Raw genomic sequence first — 19256 nt, 5'->3', positions numbered from 1 at the left:
GCTTGCCCGAGGTCTCATGGGGACTGACTAAGAACTGGCCTGTGTTCCCAGCCCTCCTGCCTGTCACGTGGCACCAGAGGTACCTCTTCCACACACACCTCTCACTTGCCAGCCTGTTTATTTCTGGTGAGCTGGGACCTCGCCTAATTTACAGTTGCACCCCTAAGGCTCACTGATGTCTACTCTGCACACTGAGTTCTCAAGAAACTCCTGCTGAGCATAAGCATACATTTAAGGGTGCCCCAGGGCCAGAAAATGGGGTCCAGCCCTGGAATGTGAAGTTCTCTCTCTCTGGAGAAAGAGCAGGGGTGTATGCACATGTGGGTGTGTGTAAGGCGTGATAAGATCTAGATGCTTGTAGCTACCCCACCCCCATGCTACCCCAGCTTGCACACCTGAATGTCCCCACTGCTGTGAGTGGGTGAGCAGCTGGCTTTTTGTCCGCTCACTCTTCCTCTGGAGACAGGTTCAGAACAAAGTGCCTTAATTCCCTCTGCCTGGCCACAAGTTCCTCTTCCGGAAGAGAGTCCCAGCATGCTGCGAGGCAGTGGGGTGACGGAGGCTCCTGGCCTTCGGGGAGGTGGCTTCCCACACCTGTTCCTCTATCAGTCAGACCTCTGCTCCGCAGAGCCCTAGTGTGCGAGGAGAGGAGGGACCAGGATTCTGTTAGGCTGGGAAAGCCAATGACTGGCCAGATGGAGTGGGACTGACAGAAGTCAGTGGAGCAGAGAGGGAGGAAGAGAAAATGGAAGAAGGGAGGACGCATCTGGCATATAGAAGCTGGTCCTATAGGTGGACGAGTAAGTGATGACAGTGAGAGCTAGGACGTCATAAGGCAGGCTGCCTGCTGCTGGAGCTCGGCTCCAGGGTCCAGAAACAACAGTCAGGTGCACAGTTCAAGAGGAGTAATTAAGGGTTACAAGCAGACTTGGGGGTATAGCTCAGGGGTAGAGCATTTGACTGCAGATCAACAGGTCCCTGGTTCAAATCCAGGTGCCCCCTTGCTAAAGTCACCTTTAGCTGTTAAGTAGTAAATGAGGAGGCAAATGACTGCTCTTGTCACCCACATTGGTCCCTGACACCTGCCTCCCCAGGTGGACTGTGCGGGGTCCTAGGACATATGCACTCTGATGCTCCCTGGGCCACGGTTCTCTTCTGGCCCAACCTGTGTTAGAATTCAATGGAGTGGTGGTTGTGAGGACTAACGGAGGTCATGGCTAGTCATTCTGTGTGCCCTAGGCCTTCCCCCAGTGACAACGGTCAAGTCCCAGTCCTTCCATTAGGAAAAATCCAGATTTCCAAAATGTTTGCTGGATTGATGAACATACTTTGTATGTGGCATCAAAAAGTATACTCCACAACGGGTCCTTAAACAACATGTATTTAATGGTGAAATGTTGAAAGCTTTTCTATTAAAATCAGAATGAGACAATTTCTACTGTCAACATCTGTATTCAACATTACGCTGGAGGTCCTAGCCAGCACAATAAGGTAAGAAAAAGAAATAAGATATATGAGGATTGGATAGAGGAAAATAAAACATTTACATTTTTTAGATGATGTTATGATATACGCATTAGGAAATCCAAAAGAATCACAAACAAATTAGGAGAATTAATGAGTGTCGAGGGAGACTACTACCACAGACCCTGCATTTCCTTACCCCCTTTAACCTGGCAAAACCACAACCTTTAAAATGATACCCAAGAAATCATGTAAATTTTAAAAGTCTAAGTTAATGAATATCTTTATCTTCCTCCCCAATTACATAAACACTTTCACTGTTATCACCCCATTTCTTATGTTATTGTTAACCAGTGTTTTAGTTCTATCTTTAAAAAAAACTTTATAATTGGACGTTAATATTGTGTTACATGGTCAACGATTTTAAACTTACTTACATCTCTTACAATTTCTTTGTTCAACTTTCCTTCTTGTATCTCCCACTTCCCATGTGGGCTCATTTTACTTTAAAGTATATATTTACAGTTTTCCTAGTGAGTGTCTCTCAGAGGAAAGCTCTCAACGTTGTCTGTTCCTGCAGAACAGTTTGGCTGGAAGACGATTCAGAGCTGACTTCTGTCCTCTCAGCACATGGAATGTGTCATCGCACTACCTTCTGGCTTCCTTCGCACCTGTGCAGAGTCGCCCGCAGTCCAACCATTGTTCCTTTGGAGGTCATCGCAGAATTCTCTCTGGTGACCTTCAGAAGACACAGGCCTCATCCCCAGCCAGGAAATCAAGTTCACATTGGAGAGCACGCACGGGGGCCAAGTGAGGCTTCAGCAAGAAGAGAGGGCACGGGAAGTCCTTCACCACCTCTAGTGACGAGAGTGCTAGGGGGCACCCAGATTTGACCTGGGGACCTCTTGATCTGCAGGCAAATGCTCTGTCCCTGAAGAGTCCCCCCTGCCATACCAGTAAGGCCCGAGAAACCCCCTTTCCCTGTGCAGACACACGCAGAGCTCCTGCCGCTGCCCCTCCAGCGTGGGTGGGCTGAGTTCCCAGACCTGCTCAGCCGCTGACTCATCCCAGCATTAGAAGGAACGGCTTCCCTCCTCCCCCAGCTCCACGACCTCTCCGCCTGCAGGCCCCGGCGGAGGGCAGTGACCTGGGGAGCATCCCGACAGCTGGAAGGGCCTGCTGTCACATCCGTATTGCGGGTTTTGTGCGAGCACCTGGAAACAGAGACTCAATGCCCGATGGCCCGGCCAGGCACGCAGCACCTCAGGGCGAGGACACACGTGGGCTGGATGCGGATCAGAGCCCCGTCCGACGCCACAGCCGAGGGTGCTGGCTGGTCCTCCCCTGGGCGCCACATCTCCGTGTGTCCAGCCCGTTAACTGCTGGGTGAGATGAGCCGTCTGAAGAAATGGCTGAAGAAGTGACAGTCTCTGGGCCCAAGCCCACCTCTCTGTGCTCTGCTCTGTGATCTGGGTCTCTGTGAACCACACTTCTCCTCTGCCAGGTGGCTTCCTGGTAGGTCCTGCCAGTGGGCTCCACAGGGATGGAAGGTTGGAGCAGGAAGAAGCACTTGCTCCCGCCGGCCTGCGCCGGCTTCCTGTCAGTGTCACCTGGCAGTGACAGTCCATTCCAGTAGCAACAGTGCTGCCGTGTTCAGTTTGCTGCTCACAGCCCGGCCTCATCATGACTCTTGAGGGACACTAGCGTCTCCTGAGAGATCTGAGTCGCCGATCCACAGAGATACTCCACACGCTTGTACGATTTAACACGTTTGTCCCCTTGTGTTTGTCCCCCAGGCCCTGGAGTGGTGGCTGCTGCTACAGAAACTACTTCCATGATACATAGTCTTCCCTTTCAGCCCATTCAGTTCTAATTCCTGGTTCTTGTGTGTTGAATTGTGTCCCCTAAAGGATACGTTGAAGTCCTAGCCCTCAGTGTCCAGGAACGTGTCCTTATTTGGAGAGGGTCTTCAAAGACGGAATTAAGATGAGGTCACCATGGGGTAGGGCGCGCCCTTAATCCCATATGACCTGGGTTTTGTAAGAAGTGGAAAGACACGCAGGAGGGGACAGCCACGAGAAGACAGGCAGAGACTGGAGTGCCAAGGATTGCCAGCAAACAGTGGAAGCTGGAAAGAGGCAAGGAAGGACCTTCTAGAGCCTTCAGAGAGAGCGTGGCCCTGCTGACACCTTGATTTCCGACTCTGGCCTCCAGAGCTGTAAGACTCAAGTTTTCTGTTGATTATGTCACCCACTCTGTGGCACTTTGGTACAGACGCTGCAGGAAACTGATGCACTGGTTAACAGTTGTTTCTGTTAAATTCTGTCACAGTAACCGGTGTAGTTTTCCTCTCTGGACTGTGCCCTGGAAGACAATGAAATTGGCCTCCTAAGGGAGACCACCATTGGTGTCCCGGGAAACAGACCCTCAGAGAGGGTGTTGGGGATGGATTTGGTCTTGTCCTTGGTCTGCAGGGCCATCCCAGTGCCTGACGGGATCCGGCATCAGAAGAGATGGTCGTCAGTGTGCTGTTCCGTGGGCTCCGCCAGCCTCCTCCTGTCAGAGGACCAGAGCATGGTCTCTATGGAACTGGTTTTGTAGGTTCAGCTGAAGGAGGAAAAGAGGGCTCCTGAAGGGGGCACCTGGATTTGAACCAGGGACCTCTTGATCTGCAGTCAAATGCTCTACCCCTGAGCTATACCCCCTTTTACTGCCAAGAGTGTATAATTAATAAACTTCTTTACAGTTCCACTCACACAGGCTACGGGCTGTGGTTCAGCAGAGAGCTGCTAGTCCTGTTCTACCGTAACGCATGCCTTACGTCATAACTACCATTCTTTCTAAGACGGCACCATCCCTTGTTGGCACCTCTTGCCATCACTGCAGTCTCCATCTGAGCTCACAAAGTCTGGACCTGCCTGGACATCAGGCAGAAGATGAAGCGCAGAGGCGAGGGGCTGCTTCCTGCGCAAGGACCAGAGTGGACAGGGCCTGCTCTCAGGGGAGATCACTTTCAAACAACACGCAGTCTGGGAGCAAGACGACCTCCTCTCCCAGCTCCCCTCCAACGTCTGCATCTGTTTAAGGCGTTTGAACTTCAGTTTTTATCTCAGTTCTCTGTCTTGTGTATCCAGCCATCACTGCTCACTTCTCGTCTTTCCTTTAACCATCGCCTCCCATCCTTGCCGACATCAACTTTCTAAACTTTTTCTTTCTCGGGACTTCTCTCATCACCAAATCGCTGTCTATCTTGTGCTTCCCCAAAGGGCTCCAGAGGCTTGGTTGATTTTAGGGAAGGTGTGTCAGTATCAATGGCAGAAGGACTCTGTATCAGTCACATATTGTGGCAGAACAAGTCCCCAAATGTAGCAGCTTCATACGATAAATCTTTGTTATATCTTGCAGTTTCAGAGTTTCCGGAACCTGGGGATGGCTTTGCTGGGTGGTTCTGGTTCAGGGTCTCTCATGAGGTTGCAGATAAAACGTCAGTGGGGGCTGCTCATCTGAAGGTTTGACTGGCGCTGGAGGAAGCATTCTAAGGTCTGAACACTCACAGGGCTGTGGGAAGGAGGACTCAGTTCCTCATTGGCTGTTGGCAGGAGGCTTGTCACATGGGCCTCTTTTCTAGGATGCTTGATGCATTCCTGTGACATCGCAATGCTCCCACCCCACCCCCCAGTGTTAATCCCATTTACAAACATCTCACACACACAGCCATGTTTGACCAAATATCTGGGCCTCTGTGGCCCGGTCAAGTTAACACATAAAATCAACCATCACAGGTAGTAAGCATATATTTAGGTTGGAAGAACTTGCCAAGCTGTTTCCCAGAGTGGCTGTACCATTTCACATTCCTACCTGCATTATATGAGTGATCACGGTTTTGTATCCTCACCAGCATTTGGTGTTATCACCTTTTTTATTTCAGTCATGCTGATAAATGTGGTGACACCTTTTGTGTTTTAACTTGCGTTTCCCTAATGGTGATGATGTGGGCATCCTTTCAAATGCTCATTTGTCGTCTCTGTATCCTCTTGGGTGAAATGTCTGTTCAGGTCTGTTTCCCATTTTTTAATTGGACATTTTGTTGAATTTTGACTGTTCTTTATGTATTTAGATACAAGACCCCTTTTTATACTTTTACATTCATATTTGAGTATCCATAAACAGTATTCAGTATTGTTCTAGGTGAGTTTTTAAAACCCAAATGACCGAACATGTAGGTCTGCATCTGAAATTCTTTTGCACATGACATCGTCTTTTTGAGAGCTATTTGTGGCATCTGGCACGCTGGACTTGTAGGGTACAGAGGTAATAAGAAAAGCAACCTCATCTTGTCACTCTTTGCTGTCCCTTTAAATTTCTCGGTGAAATATTTCTCTTGCCAAGTGACATTAATGTCACTTAGGTAACAGAAAGCCCCATGGTTACAGTCTGGACTCAGTAATTAAAATGTCCAATTCCATGTAGTTATCAATACTCTGAAAATGATTTCAGCCTCTCTCCGCCTGGAAGTGGGAGAGTTGTGACATGGTCCTTCCTATCTTCCCCCCCCCCCCCCAATGCATTCATTCCTAGCATTTAGGGTGGGGAGAAGGAAGGCTACAGAGACAGGAGGAGAGGAAGAAAGCTCGTGCTAGATGAATACTGCAGTAAGAGATTTGCTTTCTCTGGACTGGCAAGTATTTGAAATTACTCCTGGGGCGTCTCCAGGGGATTCCTCCGAGGCCTCCATCAGGAACATTCAACTGCTCCCGTTACTTGGAAAAGCATTTTTCCCCATGTTTCTCGGAATCTGTGTCACACAGCTCTCTGTTGGTGTCCATGATCCATCCTCTTGGGCAGAGTTTGACATTGCTCCAATTGGCTCTCAGGAAACATTCATGTGCCTTTCATTCCCACCCACTCTGGTCGTACCTGTCAGTTCCAGAGAGTTGCCTGGCCCCTCTCCACCTGCAGAGCTGACAGCCAAGGCTCATCCTGGTGCTGGACACACGTCAGTGCAAACCCCAACTCCGGGGCACGTGACCAAGCTCTATAGCAGACTCCGTGAAGCCCCTTCCTAACCTAGGCTTGAGGTGAGGGGAGAACACCCCAACTCTTTCTTTTCAGAATAGTGGTACTGAGAACACGGTTTGCCAGAAAAGGAATCCTCACCAATATTCTGATCTCCAACAACCGGACCCTCTTATACCCTCTTGGTGGGTGAGAAATCTGGTTATCAGACGTGACTTTGAGATTTCCGCAGGGCACTCAGTCCCACTCCTGAGTGTTTTACCTTGGACTCCCAGTTGAACCTTCCTTTAACTGCTTTATTACATCCTAGGATTCCAGAAAAATCTGTTCCACTATTAATGGACATACTAGGAATGTTTCCTGTTTTTTGCAAACTAACAATGGTTGTGCAATGAACTCTGTACAGTCTCCTGATGCACTTGTGCTAGTTTCTCAAGGGGATGGATATACCCGGAAATGAAATTCCTGGGTTGTACGCGTACTTTTCATTTCATGGTGATAGTTTTATGGAATTTTTGTATTTACTTTACTATTTTTAGTGTCAAAATTTTCTCCATAGTGAATTTACCAATTATACTCCCATTGGGAGCAAATGAAAATACCATTTTCTCTCAGCAATTCTTAATCTACTTAAACCTCTGTGTATCTTAAGTTTTGGGAGTGGAGTGAAAATGGTGTCTCTTTATTGTTTCAATTAATTTTCATGTCCCTGTTTTATAGCAAAGTAGAGTGTTTTTCCATAACTTTATTGGTCATAAAATAACCTCTTCTGTTATTTTAATTGTGTTTAGAAGACACATAACAGAAAATTTACCATCCTAGCCTTTTTTCAGTGGATGATTCAGTAGTATTAAGTATAATCACTTTTTTGTGTCTCAGATCTCCATAATTTTTTCATCTTCTTTTTATTCTGGTGGAAATCCATTCTCTAGTATATGTGTTTCACAATTCAGTCTCCTGTTTAAGGAATTTTTTTTTAAGTTTTATTTATTTGTGTTTTTCCAGGACCCATCAGCTCCAAGTCAAGTAGTTGTTTCAATCTAGTTGTGGAGGGCGCAGCTCACAGTGGCCCATGTAGGGTTCGAACTGGCAATTTGGTTAAGAGCAGCTCTCTCTAACCAACTGAGCTAAGCAGCTGCTCCAGAAAAATTTGTTATATGAAAACTGAAGTTTTTATATAATCAAATTTATCTTTTATAGTTTGTGACTTGGGTGTTATGTTGAAATACTCCTTCCCTGAGTCATATTCACATGAAAGAATATCTGTGCCCCTGCAATTCCTTTGTTGAAACGCCACAACAATATATATCGACACAGAAAACCATTTGACAAAAGAAAACATCACTCCCAATAAGCATTCTCAGCAAACTGGGATTAGAAGAGGACTCCCTCAAGCTGATCATTGGTGTCCACAAAAACGGACTGCTAACATCAGCTTGGTCTGCGTTTCAGGTTGACCAGAAGTGCCCTGGCCGATGAGGGACAGCACCTGAATGAATTACCAGCCTCGCTGGGACAGTTCTCAGAGGCCCCAGCCGGAGGGACCCCAGTTGCCCACAGTCGGGACCCCTTGACTGTCTCACCTCCCTCGCAGCCTGATTCCTGGGATCACCTCGCAGATGAGCCCTTGAACCGAATCGTTAACTGGGGTAGGCTTTGGGCAGGACCCAAACCCCCGTGCTGTCTGTCTTTGTCTCAGTGAACTGTCGCCGTCCCTGTCTCCTCTCCATCCATCTGCAGCTGACTCCGCATTTCCATCTCTGTCAGTCTCTGTTTCTCTCCAGCTCTCTTTCAATTCGTCTGGATCTTCCTCCCTTGGAGCCCCTTAGAGAGAACGAGGATCCGTTGGGACCCCTCTGGCACCCAGAGCACACGTGGCTCCAGCGTGCGCCGCTCGCTCCTCCCCGCCGCACGGGGCGCTGTGACGGGCGGCGTTCCCGGCCCGCGGGACCGCGAGTCCCAGCGTGCACTGCGCTGGGGCGTGGCCTGCGGGTCGGGGCGGAGGGGAAGGCGGTGCAGTGGTGGAGCCGCGAAGGGGCCATGGCCGACCCGGGGCCGGTAAGACGGGCCGTGGAGGGTGCGGGCCCCGGCGGGCCTCGCTCCGTCTCCCAGTCTAGAGTGCGGTCCCCGTTCGGGGCGGGCTGCAGTGCAAGCCCCGGCCGCGGGATTCTCCTTCACCCGGGACTGAACTCCGAGCCTGGACCGGGGAAGGCGCCGTTGTGGTGCTCGACTGGCTCTGCTGATAACCTGGGAGGAAGGGGCCACATGGAGAAAGCCTGGGTCCCGGCCAGTCGTTGGCTCAGGTCGACCTCTGTGCCCGCCCTGTGTCGGGGCGCTTTGAACGTCGTGGTTTTGCTTGGGCTCGTGTTCCTGCTCTGCTAAAGAGGTGGCTTCAGAGCAGCAGTCTTCACCAGCAAATGGGAAAAGTTACGGAAGCCTGCAGGCTGCTCCCTCGGGAAGGGGAGATTTGAAACCAGTTTGGGTGATTATGCTCAAATTGACCGCGAATACTTGAACGTTTTAAAGGGGAATCCGAGCTCTGGTTTTAGAGGTTGAAAGGCATGGCCTGAGCTTCACCTAGGAAACTACATTCAGTCAACTGTACTCTGCCCAAGGGTGCAAGACTTCCTTTTACCCCCACTGAGATTTCATGTCTAATAACCTCACTAAGGCACTGCCTTCGCTTCCGCTGCTGCTTCTCACCCCCCAGCATCCTTTGGCAGTTCTGTTCAGATGTCTTCAAGCTGCATCTCTTCCGCCAGACTTCCTTCTATAAGTGATTGGGAACCTGGACCATCCCGGTCTGTTCCGTGAGAGTTGGTGGTTTGCAGGATTTCTTCTTTGGCTATAAGTTTGAGGGCACAGAAAAAGTTCAAATTATGCCAACTTCTTGGCTATTGTGTTTGTGGTGGGCAAGGAGACCAACCAGCATTTCTGGTTGATTTTCCTTTTTACTGGAGTTCAGTGCTAATTATTTGATCACAGAAATAAGTAGCTGGGAAGTACAGGGTGAGGGGCAAGAAAACAGTAAAGAGGTTTCTTGGAACGTGCCACCTCATGAAAAAACACCAGGTTTAAACTTGTTTGTTACACTAGCTGCTGCTTCAGCTTTGGGTGCTTGTAATAATTGTGATGATGGACTTTTATCACTGCAACTTTGGGCTCCAAAACCTCAGTGTCAAATGGCCCTAGTTGCCAAGTTTAGAGTCCTTTATTAGGGTAATATACTTTAGCATTTGTAACTAACCTTTTTTATACACTTAGGAAGATCCCTAACCATCTTGGGAGGTGTCCAGCACTTTCCTTGGTAGGTGCTCATCTACATTTGTAGCACAGAATCTAAAAGGAGTAAAAATGAAATTTTGAAAAATTAGATTATATATGTTCTCTTCCTTCCCTATTGCCACAGTGACCTGTCCTTGAAATGTTCAGGAAGAGTAACCCTGGTTAGTCAGTCCTTACCTGAATAATGGTCCATGAGCCAGTCATGGCTTGCAGATGTATTGTTGTTTTTGTTTGTTTTGTACAAACAAAACAAACAAACCTTGTTGTTAAAATTGTAAATTTTAGGGATGGCCTGGTGGCTCAGGCAGTTGGAGCTCCATGCTCCTAATGCCAAAGGCTGCCAGTTGGATTCCCACATGGGCCAGTGGGCTCTCAACCACAAGGTTGCCGATTCCTCGACTCCCACAAGGGATGGTGAGCTCTGCTGCCTGCAACTAAGATTGAACACAGCACCTTGAGCTGAGGTGCCCTGAGCTCCCAGGTGGCTCAGTTGGTTGGAGCGCGTCCTCTCAACCACAAGGTTGCTGGGTTCCACTCCCGCAACGGATGGTAGGCTGTGCCCCCTGCAACTAACAACGGCAACTAGACCTGGAACTGAGCTGCGCCCTCCACAACTAAGACTGAAAGGACAACAACTTGACTTGGAAAAGTCCTGGAAGTACACACTGTTCCCCAATAAAGTCCTGTTCCCCTTCCCCAATAAAATCTTTTTTAAAAAAAAAGTCTTCCTTTAAAAAAAAATTGTAAATTTTAGTTGCCAATATATAAAAATCAGAAGAGTTCACATAAAATGTGAATATCCAATCACATGCAAATGTAAAATGTTAAGCTATAAAACCTGTAGAAGATGGTGCAGGAGAAAATCTTTGGGACCTGGAGCTTGGTGAAAAGTTCTCAGAGATAGCACCACCTGTGATAGAAAAAAGTGATAAATTGGATGTCATCACAATTTAAAACTTTTGCTTTGGGAAAATCCTGTTAAGAGGGTAAGAAAACAAGTAACAGATGGAAAATATTTGCAAATCACAAAATTGGAAAAGGACTTATATCTAGAATCTATAAAGAACTCTCAAAAGTCAACAGTAAAAAGACATTCCAATTAGAAAATGGGTAAAATACATGAAGAGATATTTCACTGAAGAGGATATATGGATGGAAAATAAGCAAAATAAAAGATGATCATTATTATTCAATAGGGAATTGCAAGCTAAAACCACAGTGAGATGTCACTGTACGACTATTAGAATAATGAAAATAAAAAATGGCAGCATGACCAAATGCTGGTGAAGGTGCTGACAAATGATCTCTTATACTTCGCTGATAGGAATGTAAAAGGGTTCAGCCACACTGGAAAAATTTCTTAAGAAACTAAACATATACTTCCCATATGACTCAGCAGTTATAGCCATTTATCCCAGAAAAATGAAAATCTATGCCCACCCCAAAACCTGTATGTAATTATTCATGGCAGCTTTTTTGGTAATAGCCCAAAACTAGAAAAAAACAAAATCTCCCTTAATAGGCAAATGGTTAACCAAATTGTGATACATCCATACCATTGACTACTATTCAGCAATAAAGAGAAATTAAATACTGATAAACAACTTGGATGGGTCTCAAGAGCATTATGCTGACTGCAAAATGGCAATCTCTAAAGGTCGTATAATATATAACTTGTATAACATTTTTGAAATGATAAACTTGTAGAGATGGATAATAGATCAGTGGGTTTGATTACAAAGGGGTTAGTAGCACAAGGGAGATCTCTCGTGGTAGGATAGTTTTGTTTCTTGATTTCGGAGTGGTTACATGAATCAGCACGTGATGAAATCACACAGTTATACACACACAGTACTATGGTCAATTTCATGGTTTGATATTGTACTATAATAATGTACCATGTGACCTGTGGGGTAAACTGGGTGAACAGTACAGGGAACCCTTCTGTCCTGTCTTTGTAACTTCCTGTGAATCTATAATTACTTCAAAATAAAAAGTTTTTTTAAAAAAATGACACATCTAGTAACATTGGCCCTGTCTTATATACCACTAATTGGTTGCTGCTAAGGGTCCCCCTTTAGATGATGCATGTGCTCAAAAGTCCTGCTCTTCATTCATTCATTCATTCATTCATTTTACTTGGTTACAAAAGACATTGGTGACCGCTTTATTATGTTTATGGCACCATCCAGAGATAACTAATATAGTTTCTTCCTGTCTCTTAAAGACACGGACATTGAAAAACTAAGTAGCCTTAAAGTAAAAATGTATTTATATACTGTTTGTGATTCCAGGTGACCATGACATTTGATGATGTGGCCTTATATTTTTCAAAGCAAGAGTGGGAGATCCTGGAAAATTGGCAGAAGGAAATGTATCAGCAAGTGATGAAGACCAATTATGAGATCCTTAATTCCCTGGGTAAGAAGGGCTTCTAAGGCATCACTTTTTGGGAACCAACCTGATAGCAATAGGCTTTCCTCCCTTTCTCAGCCATTGGCTGGTTGACTATGACATCGTGCCCAGTTCACATTCAGAATGTCTCCTTAACTTCTTGTACTGACCCTGGGATATTTGACTTGTCCCTTTTTATCCTCTGCCCCTCGGTCGTATTCTCTGAGTTCTCTTTCCCACTTCAACTCTCGGAGCTAGTTAGGATCATCTAGGGAAGAATATGTAGATAGCACAGAGCCCCAGGACACCCCAACATTTAGAGGTCAAGCTATGGATACTGAGGCCAGTAGGGTAGGAGAAGCTAGAAGCTGATCTACTGTTGAGTTTTGAGTTATCACAATTAGTGTCCTTGAGCTTGGAAAACTCAGTCTGATTTTCCCAAATTTTAAAAACCAGATGATATTATTTGCAAATGATTGTCTTTACAGGACATTCAACTCGTAACCCCAAGATTAGGATTTAGTAGGTCCACGCTCAGGCCCAGGAATCGACATTTTTAACAAGCACTTCAGGTCTGCTGGTGCTGGTGGCACACAGGCCACTGGGAGAAACACTGATCCGAGGGCTGAACCAGAGGTGACATGACTGCGAAATTCACTCCACTGCTTCATAAGAAGGCTTCTTCCCTTCAGGCTTATGTCGTTAGACACGTTACTCTCTCCCTCTTCATAATCACTGTCACTCAACTACCTCCCGGCTCCTTCACTTTATTGATCAAGAATGTTGGCACTTCAGTCGTTAGTTTCCTTGCATGGGAGGAGTTTAATCAGAAAAGTTTAGTGAGCCAGGTTCCCTCCTTGACGACTGTGACTTGGCTTTTTAATCCACTCACTTTGTTCTCGAAATGATCACATTTGAATATGTTCCCCCTGGATCTGTCAGCCTTTTTAAAATCCTCATCATCCCTAACTTCTGTTTCCTGTAATTTTGTGAAATACAGTAGAGAACATTTAAAGTAAAGTCTCGGTTAGGGTGTATTATATTGTCATTCATGTAATTTCAAGGGTTTCCTTTATTTTTAAGTTATTTGTCTCTTTTAATCAACTTTTTAAAATTTTTCTTTTTTCAATTACAGTTGATGTATAATATTATATTAATTTCAGGTGTACAGCATAGTGATATAGTATATAAATGTCTAATTATACCAGTCTAGTACCCATCTGAGACCATAAATAGTTATTACGGTGTGATATTCCCTATGCTGTACTTTACATCAAGGGTTTCCATTTTCGTAACTTTGATCTCGTCTCCAGGAATCAAAGTCAAGTATGAAAATTGTTCTTAGTCAAATACTCAGGAAACCCAGACTGAGTCTCTGTGAACTCTCTTTGCAGGCTGTATCTTTTCCAAGCCAGATTTGATCACCTGGATGGAACAAGAGAGAATGCTATTAATTGGAGATCAGGGACGCTTTGAGAACATCAGAATGACACTTAGCCATTGCGCTGATAAGCAATTGGACTTGAAGGAGACTGGAAAACCACTGTGTTCTGGTGGGTGTGATGGATTTAGGGTCATAGCTCATTTCATTGTCTTAGCCTTGTTGCCTGAATCTTTCTGGATAGTCTGCAGAACATTTTATGGAGAATGTTGTTTGTTTATAACAAACAACAAGTGGGTAGCATATATAAGAATGTATTTCATAAAGAGAGAAGCTGTGTATGTTTCACTAAAAAAAACTTACAACTTTAGAATAAAATGAGAATGGCCTGTGAGGGAGCAAGTAAAGGATAGATACACTTGTTGAGTCTTATGGGAAAACCATCGTCCTCATCACACCATCGTGTCCATTTGAATATAGAATGAAAAAAATCTTATAATTTTGTACAATATATTTTTTTATTGTACAGATTTTTAGAACTTAGGGATTTTTTAAATAAATTCCTTTTGAGGAATTACTTTTTGAGTCCCTTGTGTCATAAGGAAACCATTGAAACATCTTAGCCTTCAAATATTAAAGGGAATGTATAATTTTTTTGGAGTGCGTTGTTTTACTCACTGGAGATCTCCTGAGTTCCAGAGAGTAAAACGACTTCCCGGAAAAAGGGGTTTTGAACCCAGGGAATGTGCAGTAGGCTCCATCAAGAGGATAGAAGAATTCCCAAGGGCTTTGTTTCATTGCCACCAACTATTCTTTCATTTGTCTAACCATTTCGTCCCTACCGTGTTTGTAGGATTGTGTGAGGTATTACTTAGGCCAGTGAGGGGATATACATATGCATATACATGTATAGGTACGTATGTGTATGCCCACACACTATAAACAGTCTTTCTGCTCTGGAACTTTCTTGTCTTACTGACCTACTGACATGGCATTAGGTGACGTATTGGGTTAGGCAACTCTAAAATATAATTGAAAACAATTTAATGAAATAAGTGATAATGACAGTGCTTTAGGGATTTAGAGGAGAGGGAGCAGTGCCCCGGGAGGGGGAGACTCCTAAAGGAACCAGAGTGTAAATAGCATAGAATGGGCAAACTTGGTCAGGCCAAAGATTCAACAGGTGATCCATGAACCAATGCTCAGAGGTGGGCACAAGCCCAGTATATTTAGAAAATGATGACACTGCGTAAAGCTGTGGGACATAGTGGTGATGGGGGTTGGGGGATGGGGACATATTGAGGCCAGGAATGCCAAGGTGAGAATTAGACATCATCCTATAGAAAGCGAGGAGCTTGGAAAGGTTTTTGAGTACCAAACAATGAACAGTAGTGGCTAGCCCTAAAAACAGATGTTCTCTTCGGATCAGGTGATATTCACCCAGTAATCACAACTGCTCCTTGGCCTGGGGTAAATAGTAAGTGTGAGAAATAGGATTCAAGGAGACAGGTAAGTATGCTTTTGTCATGATCCAGGTAAAAGCTGTGGAGTGTTAGCTTACTAAATGACGTCATCCAGTTGGAAAGGTAGCCTGCATTTTTGTTAACATGAGCACAGAGCATAAACAGAGTTCTTCTCCAGGGGCAGGCCCACATTCCTGGTAGGTGAAGTTTCCTCTGGGTTAAGGATTTAAAAAGGCGAGCCCTGGGACCCAATTCATGAGGACATGGCAGAAAAAGCAGTTCTGAAACACTGATATCCAAAATTGTCCTCTCCAGGTGTAGTGGGTGATGATGTTAGCTCAGCTCCCTCTCTCTTCTGGCATCATGGCTTTTACTTTGGGAATAGCAGTAACTGTGCTTATATCTGTATCTTTCTTACAATTCACAATTCCGTGGAATAGGAAATTATTTCCACAGTGTTCTTTGTGAATTCGGTAAATTGCCGTTTTGACTTTCCTAAGAAATATAGTTCCTATTAGCATTTCTTACAGAAAACTTCTTCCTGAAAACTGTGGTAGAAGGGGGCAAAAATATGACCTAAAGCCTTCCTACTTAAGTATTTGGCAATTTATTTCACACGTTTAAGGAAATATAATGGAACGGTCAGATTCTCAGAGGAACTCATTTTACTTTCTTCCGACTTCTGCTCACTCTCTGAGGGTCGTCCATAGGTTCACAAATGCATTTGCCTGCCATTTTTTTTCATGCTAAGCCATTTCTTAACTCATGATGAAAGAATTCACATATCAAAGTTAAATATAATTTACCTGTGACAGGCAGATTCAGAAAGTCATTGAGATCAGTGGGATTCTTTTCCCCAGGTTGTAGGTGACAGGAAGATGGCCCTTGAACCCCACCATAGTGCAGACACCACTGATGAGGGTGGGTCTTCTTTTTTTCTCTCCAGGTGACCAAGGAACTCTCAGGGTAGAAGAGGAATGCCATTTAAATGGTCTCCAAAAGCAGGGCTTGTGTGCTACCTCATCAGGGGAAGAAAATAAGATTTTACCAGCTCAAAGAGCTACCTTACAACATCCAAGTTTCCAAGAAATAGGGATTCTGCATAAAAACTTCTACATCTCAGCATCTAGTCAGGATAAGAACAACCCGTGGCATAAGCCGGTGGGTCCCCCAGGTCACCAGGAAATTCCACCAGGGCTGAGATTTTATTCCTGCTTTGTATGTAGGAAAGTCTTCCACGTAAAGAGAGACTTGGTAAAGCACCAAAGGAACCACTCCAAGAGGCAGCTCCCTCAGTGTCCACAGTACAAGGACAAATCCGGAAGGAGCTCTGGACTCAGGTGGACCCAGATGGTCCCATGTAAGAAGAAGCGTTTCCAGTGCAGTCAGTGCAAGAAGAGCTACTTTGTGAAGTGCAGCCTGATCGCTCACCAGGCCGTGCACTCGGGGCAACGGCCCTTCCAGTGCCCTCAGTGTGACAAGACCTTCCGGTATAAAGCCATTTTGAAGAAGCACCAGTCTTTGCACAAAGGGGAGAGGCCATTTTCCTGTCAGGAGTCTGGCAAGAGGATTTCCCGGCCCTCTAAGCTCTCCTGTCACAGCAGAGGTCACAACGGGCAAAAGGAACTCTCCTGTGCCGAGTGCACGAAGACCTTCCCTCAGCAGTGTAGGCTCAGGGAGCACCTCAGGGTCCACAGCAAGGAGAAGCCATTCTCCTGTGCCGAGTGCAGCCGGAGCTTCCGCCACCACTCAGACCTCACTGAGCACAAGAGACTTCACAGTGGGGAGAAGCCCTTCCAGTGTCCGCAGTGTGACAAGAGCTTCTCCTGGAAGGCCTCCATGAAGTACCACCAGCGGCTACACAGGGGCGAGAAGCCCTTCCAGTGTCCTGAGTGCGATAAAAGTTTCCACATGCAGAGAAGTTTGAAGGCCCATCTTTGCCAGCACACTGGGGAGAAGCCCTTCCAGTGTCCGGAGTGCAGCAAAAGCTTTTCCCGGAAGGCTGCCATGAAGGCCCACCAGAGGATACACGGTAGGGAGAAGCTATTTTCTTGTGACAAATGTGATAAGAAATTCACCCAGAAGACCAAACTCACTGAGCATGTCACAGTTCATACAGGAGAGAAGCCCTTCCAGTGTCCTGAGTGTAAGAAAAGCTTCCGCCTAAAAAGGAGCCTCAAAGCTCATCTGTTTCTGCACACCGGGAAGAAGCCCTTCCAGTGTCCGGAGTGTGGGAGGCCCTTCTCCCGGAGGAATGTCATGAAGGACCACCTGCGTCTGCATAGCAAGGAGAAGCCGTTCTCCTGTGCCGAGTGCACGAAGACCTTCCCTCAGCAGTGCAGGCTCAGGCAGCACCTCAAGGTCCACAGCAAGGAGAAGCCGTTCTCCTGTGCCGAGTGCAAAAAGACCTTTCCTCAGCAGTGTAGGCTCAGGGAGCACCTCAGGGTCCACAGCAAGGAGAAGCCATTCTCCTGTGCCGAGTGCAGCCGGAGCTTCCGCCACCTCTCGTACCTCACTGAGCACAAGAGGCTTCACAGTGGGGAGAAGCCCTTCCAGTGCCCGGAGTGTGACAAGAGCTTCTCCTGGAAGGCCTCCATGAAGTACCACCAGTGGCTACACAGGGGCGAGAAGCCCTTCGTGTGTAGGGAGTGTGGGCAGGCTTACACTCAGCAGTATCAGCTCACTGAACACACGCGGATCCACAGTGGGGAGAAGCCCTTCCAGTGTCTGGAGTGTGACAAAAGCTTCTCCTGGAAGGCCTCCATGAAGTCCCACCAATGGCTACACAGGGGCGAGAAGCCCTTCGTGTGTGGGGAGTGTGGGAAGGCCTACACTCAGCAGTATCGGCTCACTGAACACATGCGGGTCCACAGTGGGGAGAAGCCCTTCCAGTGTCCAGAGTGTGACAAGAGCTTCTGCACAAGGGGAAGTTTGAGGGTCCATTTGCTCACGCACGATGGACAAAAGAAGCCCTTCACGTGTCCTGAATGTGGCAAAGGCTTTCTCCAGAAAGGACGTTTGGAAACCCATCTGCACAAGCACAGAGGGGAGAGGCCTTTTTCTTGTGATGAGTGTGGAAGGAGTTTTACATACACAGGGGCGCTCGCCACCCATATTGCTGCAGTACACGCCAGGGAAAACGCCTTCAGCCTCTAGGTCACGCCACACAGAAAGTGGCAGATGCAGAGCAGGTGGGGCGTGACAGGTCCTTGACAAAGGTTCCAGATAAGACAGGCATCTCCCCTCTAAATTCCTCATGGGCAGGGCCTGCCAGTCATGGAAGGAACGTTTTATTTTATGTTTGTTCTATTTCATCAGTTTTTTCAGTGTCATCCAGAAGCATGGTAATCCCTTCATTCAATTTATGAAACTACACTCTGAGTGAAGAAATGTTACAGACTGAAATGTTTCCCCCAAAACACCTCATTCTGCTTTACATTACCAGGCTTCCTTATTTGAGTTTTTCAGTGAATTTTCATTTTCTCTCAAATGGTAAGAAGGCATCTGTGTCTTGGGGGAATTTGTCTACATTGCTCAAAATAAATCTTGTCGTCTACCATCTCATTTGTCAAAATGTTAGTCACATAAGTGTTATTTCCTTCTGGATTAATTTAAATCACCTAAAAATCCACCATTGTGAGTAACAAGCAGTGTTACATGTCTAACCCCTCTGCATTTCCAACAGCTCGTGGCAATTCTGCAACGTTAGGATCTCTGAGTTAAGTACCAAAGGAAAAAATATTGTCAGACCATGGCATCACTCCATTTGTGGCCTAATCTATCGTAAGGCAACTTTCCAGTTCTAGCGAATATTTGTCCATCGCTTGGGACTGTCTATCTTTAACATTATTCCTATAAGAACTTACAGATTTCCTTCCTTAGGGATCTTTGGGGCCTACATAAATGCTCTGTCTTTGTTAGCACAACATGTGGTCCCAGATTACCTGAATCGGTCAGCTGGCACGAAGGGCGCTCCGTGAATCATAGTGTCTATAAACAAAGGTGCCATCTTTGGTCGGTATATTCCTCTAGGTGCCAGCCTCTTGGTGAGTCGATGGTTCCTTTGTGTGAAGAAAGTGACACTTTCCTCTACCCTGTACCAGGGCATGTGAGCCAGATGTCAGCGCTGGCTGGCCTCTTACCAGTGTACCTTAGGGCAACTCTGCCTTGGGATACACATTTAAAAAAATGCAGACCACTGGGACCCTCCCCAGATGTGAGTGACAATCTTCCCAGGTGATCTTGTGCAAATT

The 19256-nt window shown here is 46.2% G+C and overlaps 1 protein-coding gene across 3 annotated transcripts; it reads left to right on the top strand.

Annotated features, from left to right (window-relative positions):
• The first annotated feature begins 8463 nt into the window (after nt 1-8463).
• On the top strand, nt 8464-18573 carry ZNF425 (zinc finger protein 425). 3 transcript variants are annotated; one of them, XM_081038178.1, is made up of 4 exons: nt 8464-8962; nt 12060-12186; nt 13554-13712; nt 15950-18567. In XM_081038178.1, the coding sequence occupies exons 2-4, from the start codon at nt 12066-12068 to the stop codon at nt 18157-18159; spliced, it is 2490 nt and encodes an 829-aa protein (XP_080894304.1). In that variant the 5' UTR covers nt 8464-8962; nt 12060-12065; the 3' UTR covers nt 18160-18567. The 3 variants fall into 3 exon arrangements, with proteins under 3 accessions (XP_080894304.1, XP_080894303.1, XP_080894305.1); XM_081038177.1 differs by having other exon boundaries at nt 8477-8538; nt 15950-18573; XM_081038179.1 differs by lacking the exon at nt 8464-8962 and adding an exon at nt 9142-9281.
• Nucleotides 18574-19256: the final 683 nt, after the last annotated feature.

The sequence above is a fragment of the Rhinolophus hipposideros genome (assembly GCF_964194185.1).
Source record: "Rhinolophus hipposideros genome assembly, chromosome: 25".
NCBI classification, from domain to species: domain Eukaryota; kingdom Metazoa; phylum Chordata; class Mammalia; order Chiroptera; family Rhinolophidae; genus Rhinolophus; species Rhinolophus hipposideros.
The sequence above is the reverse complement of the archived record's forward strand: the minus strand, read 5'-3'. Positions and strand labels throughout refer to the sequence as shown.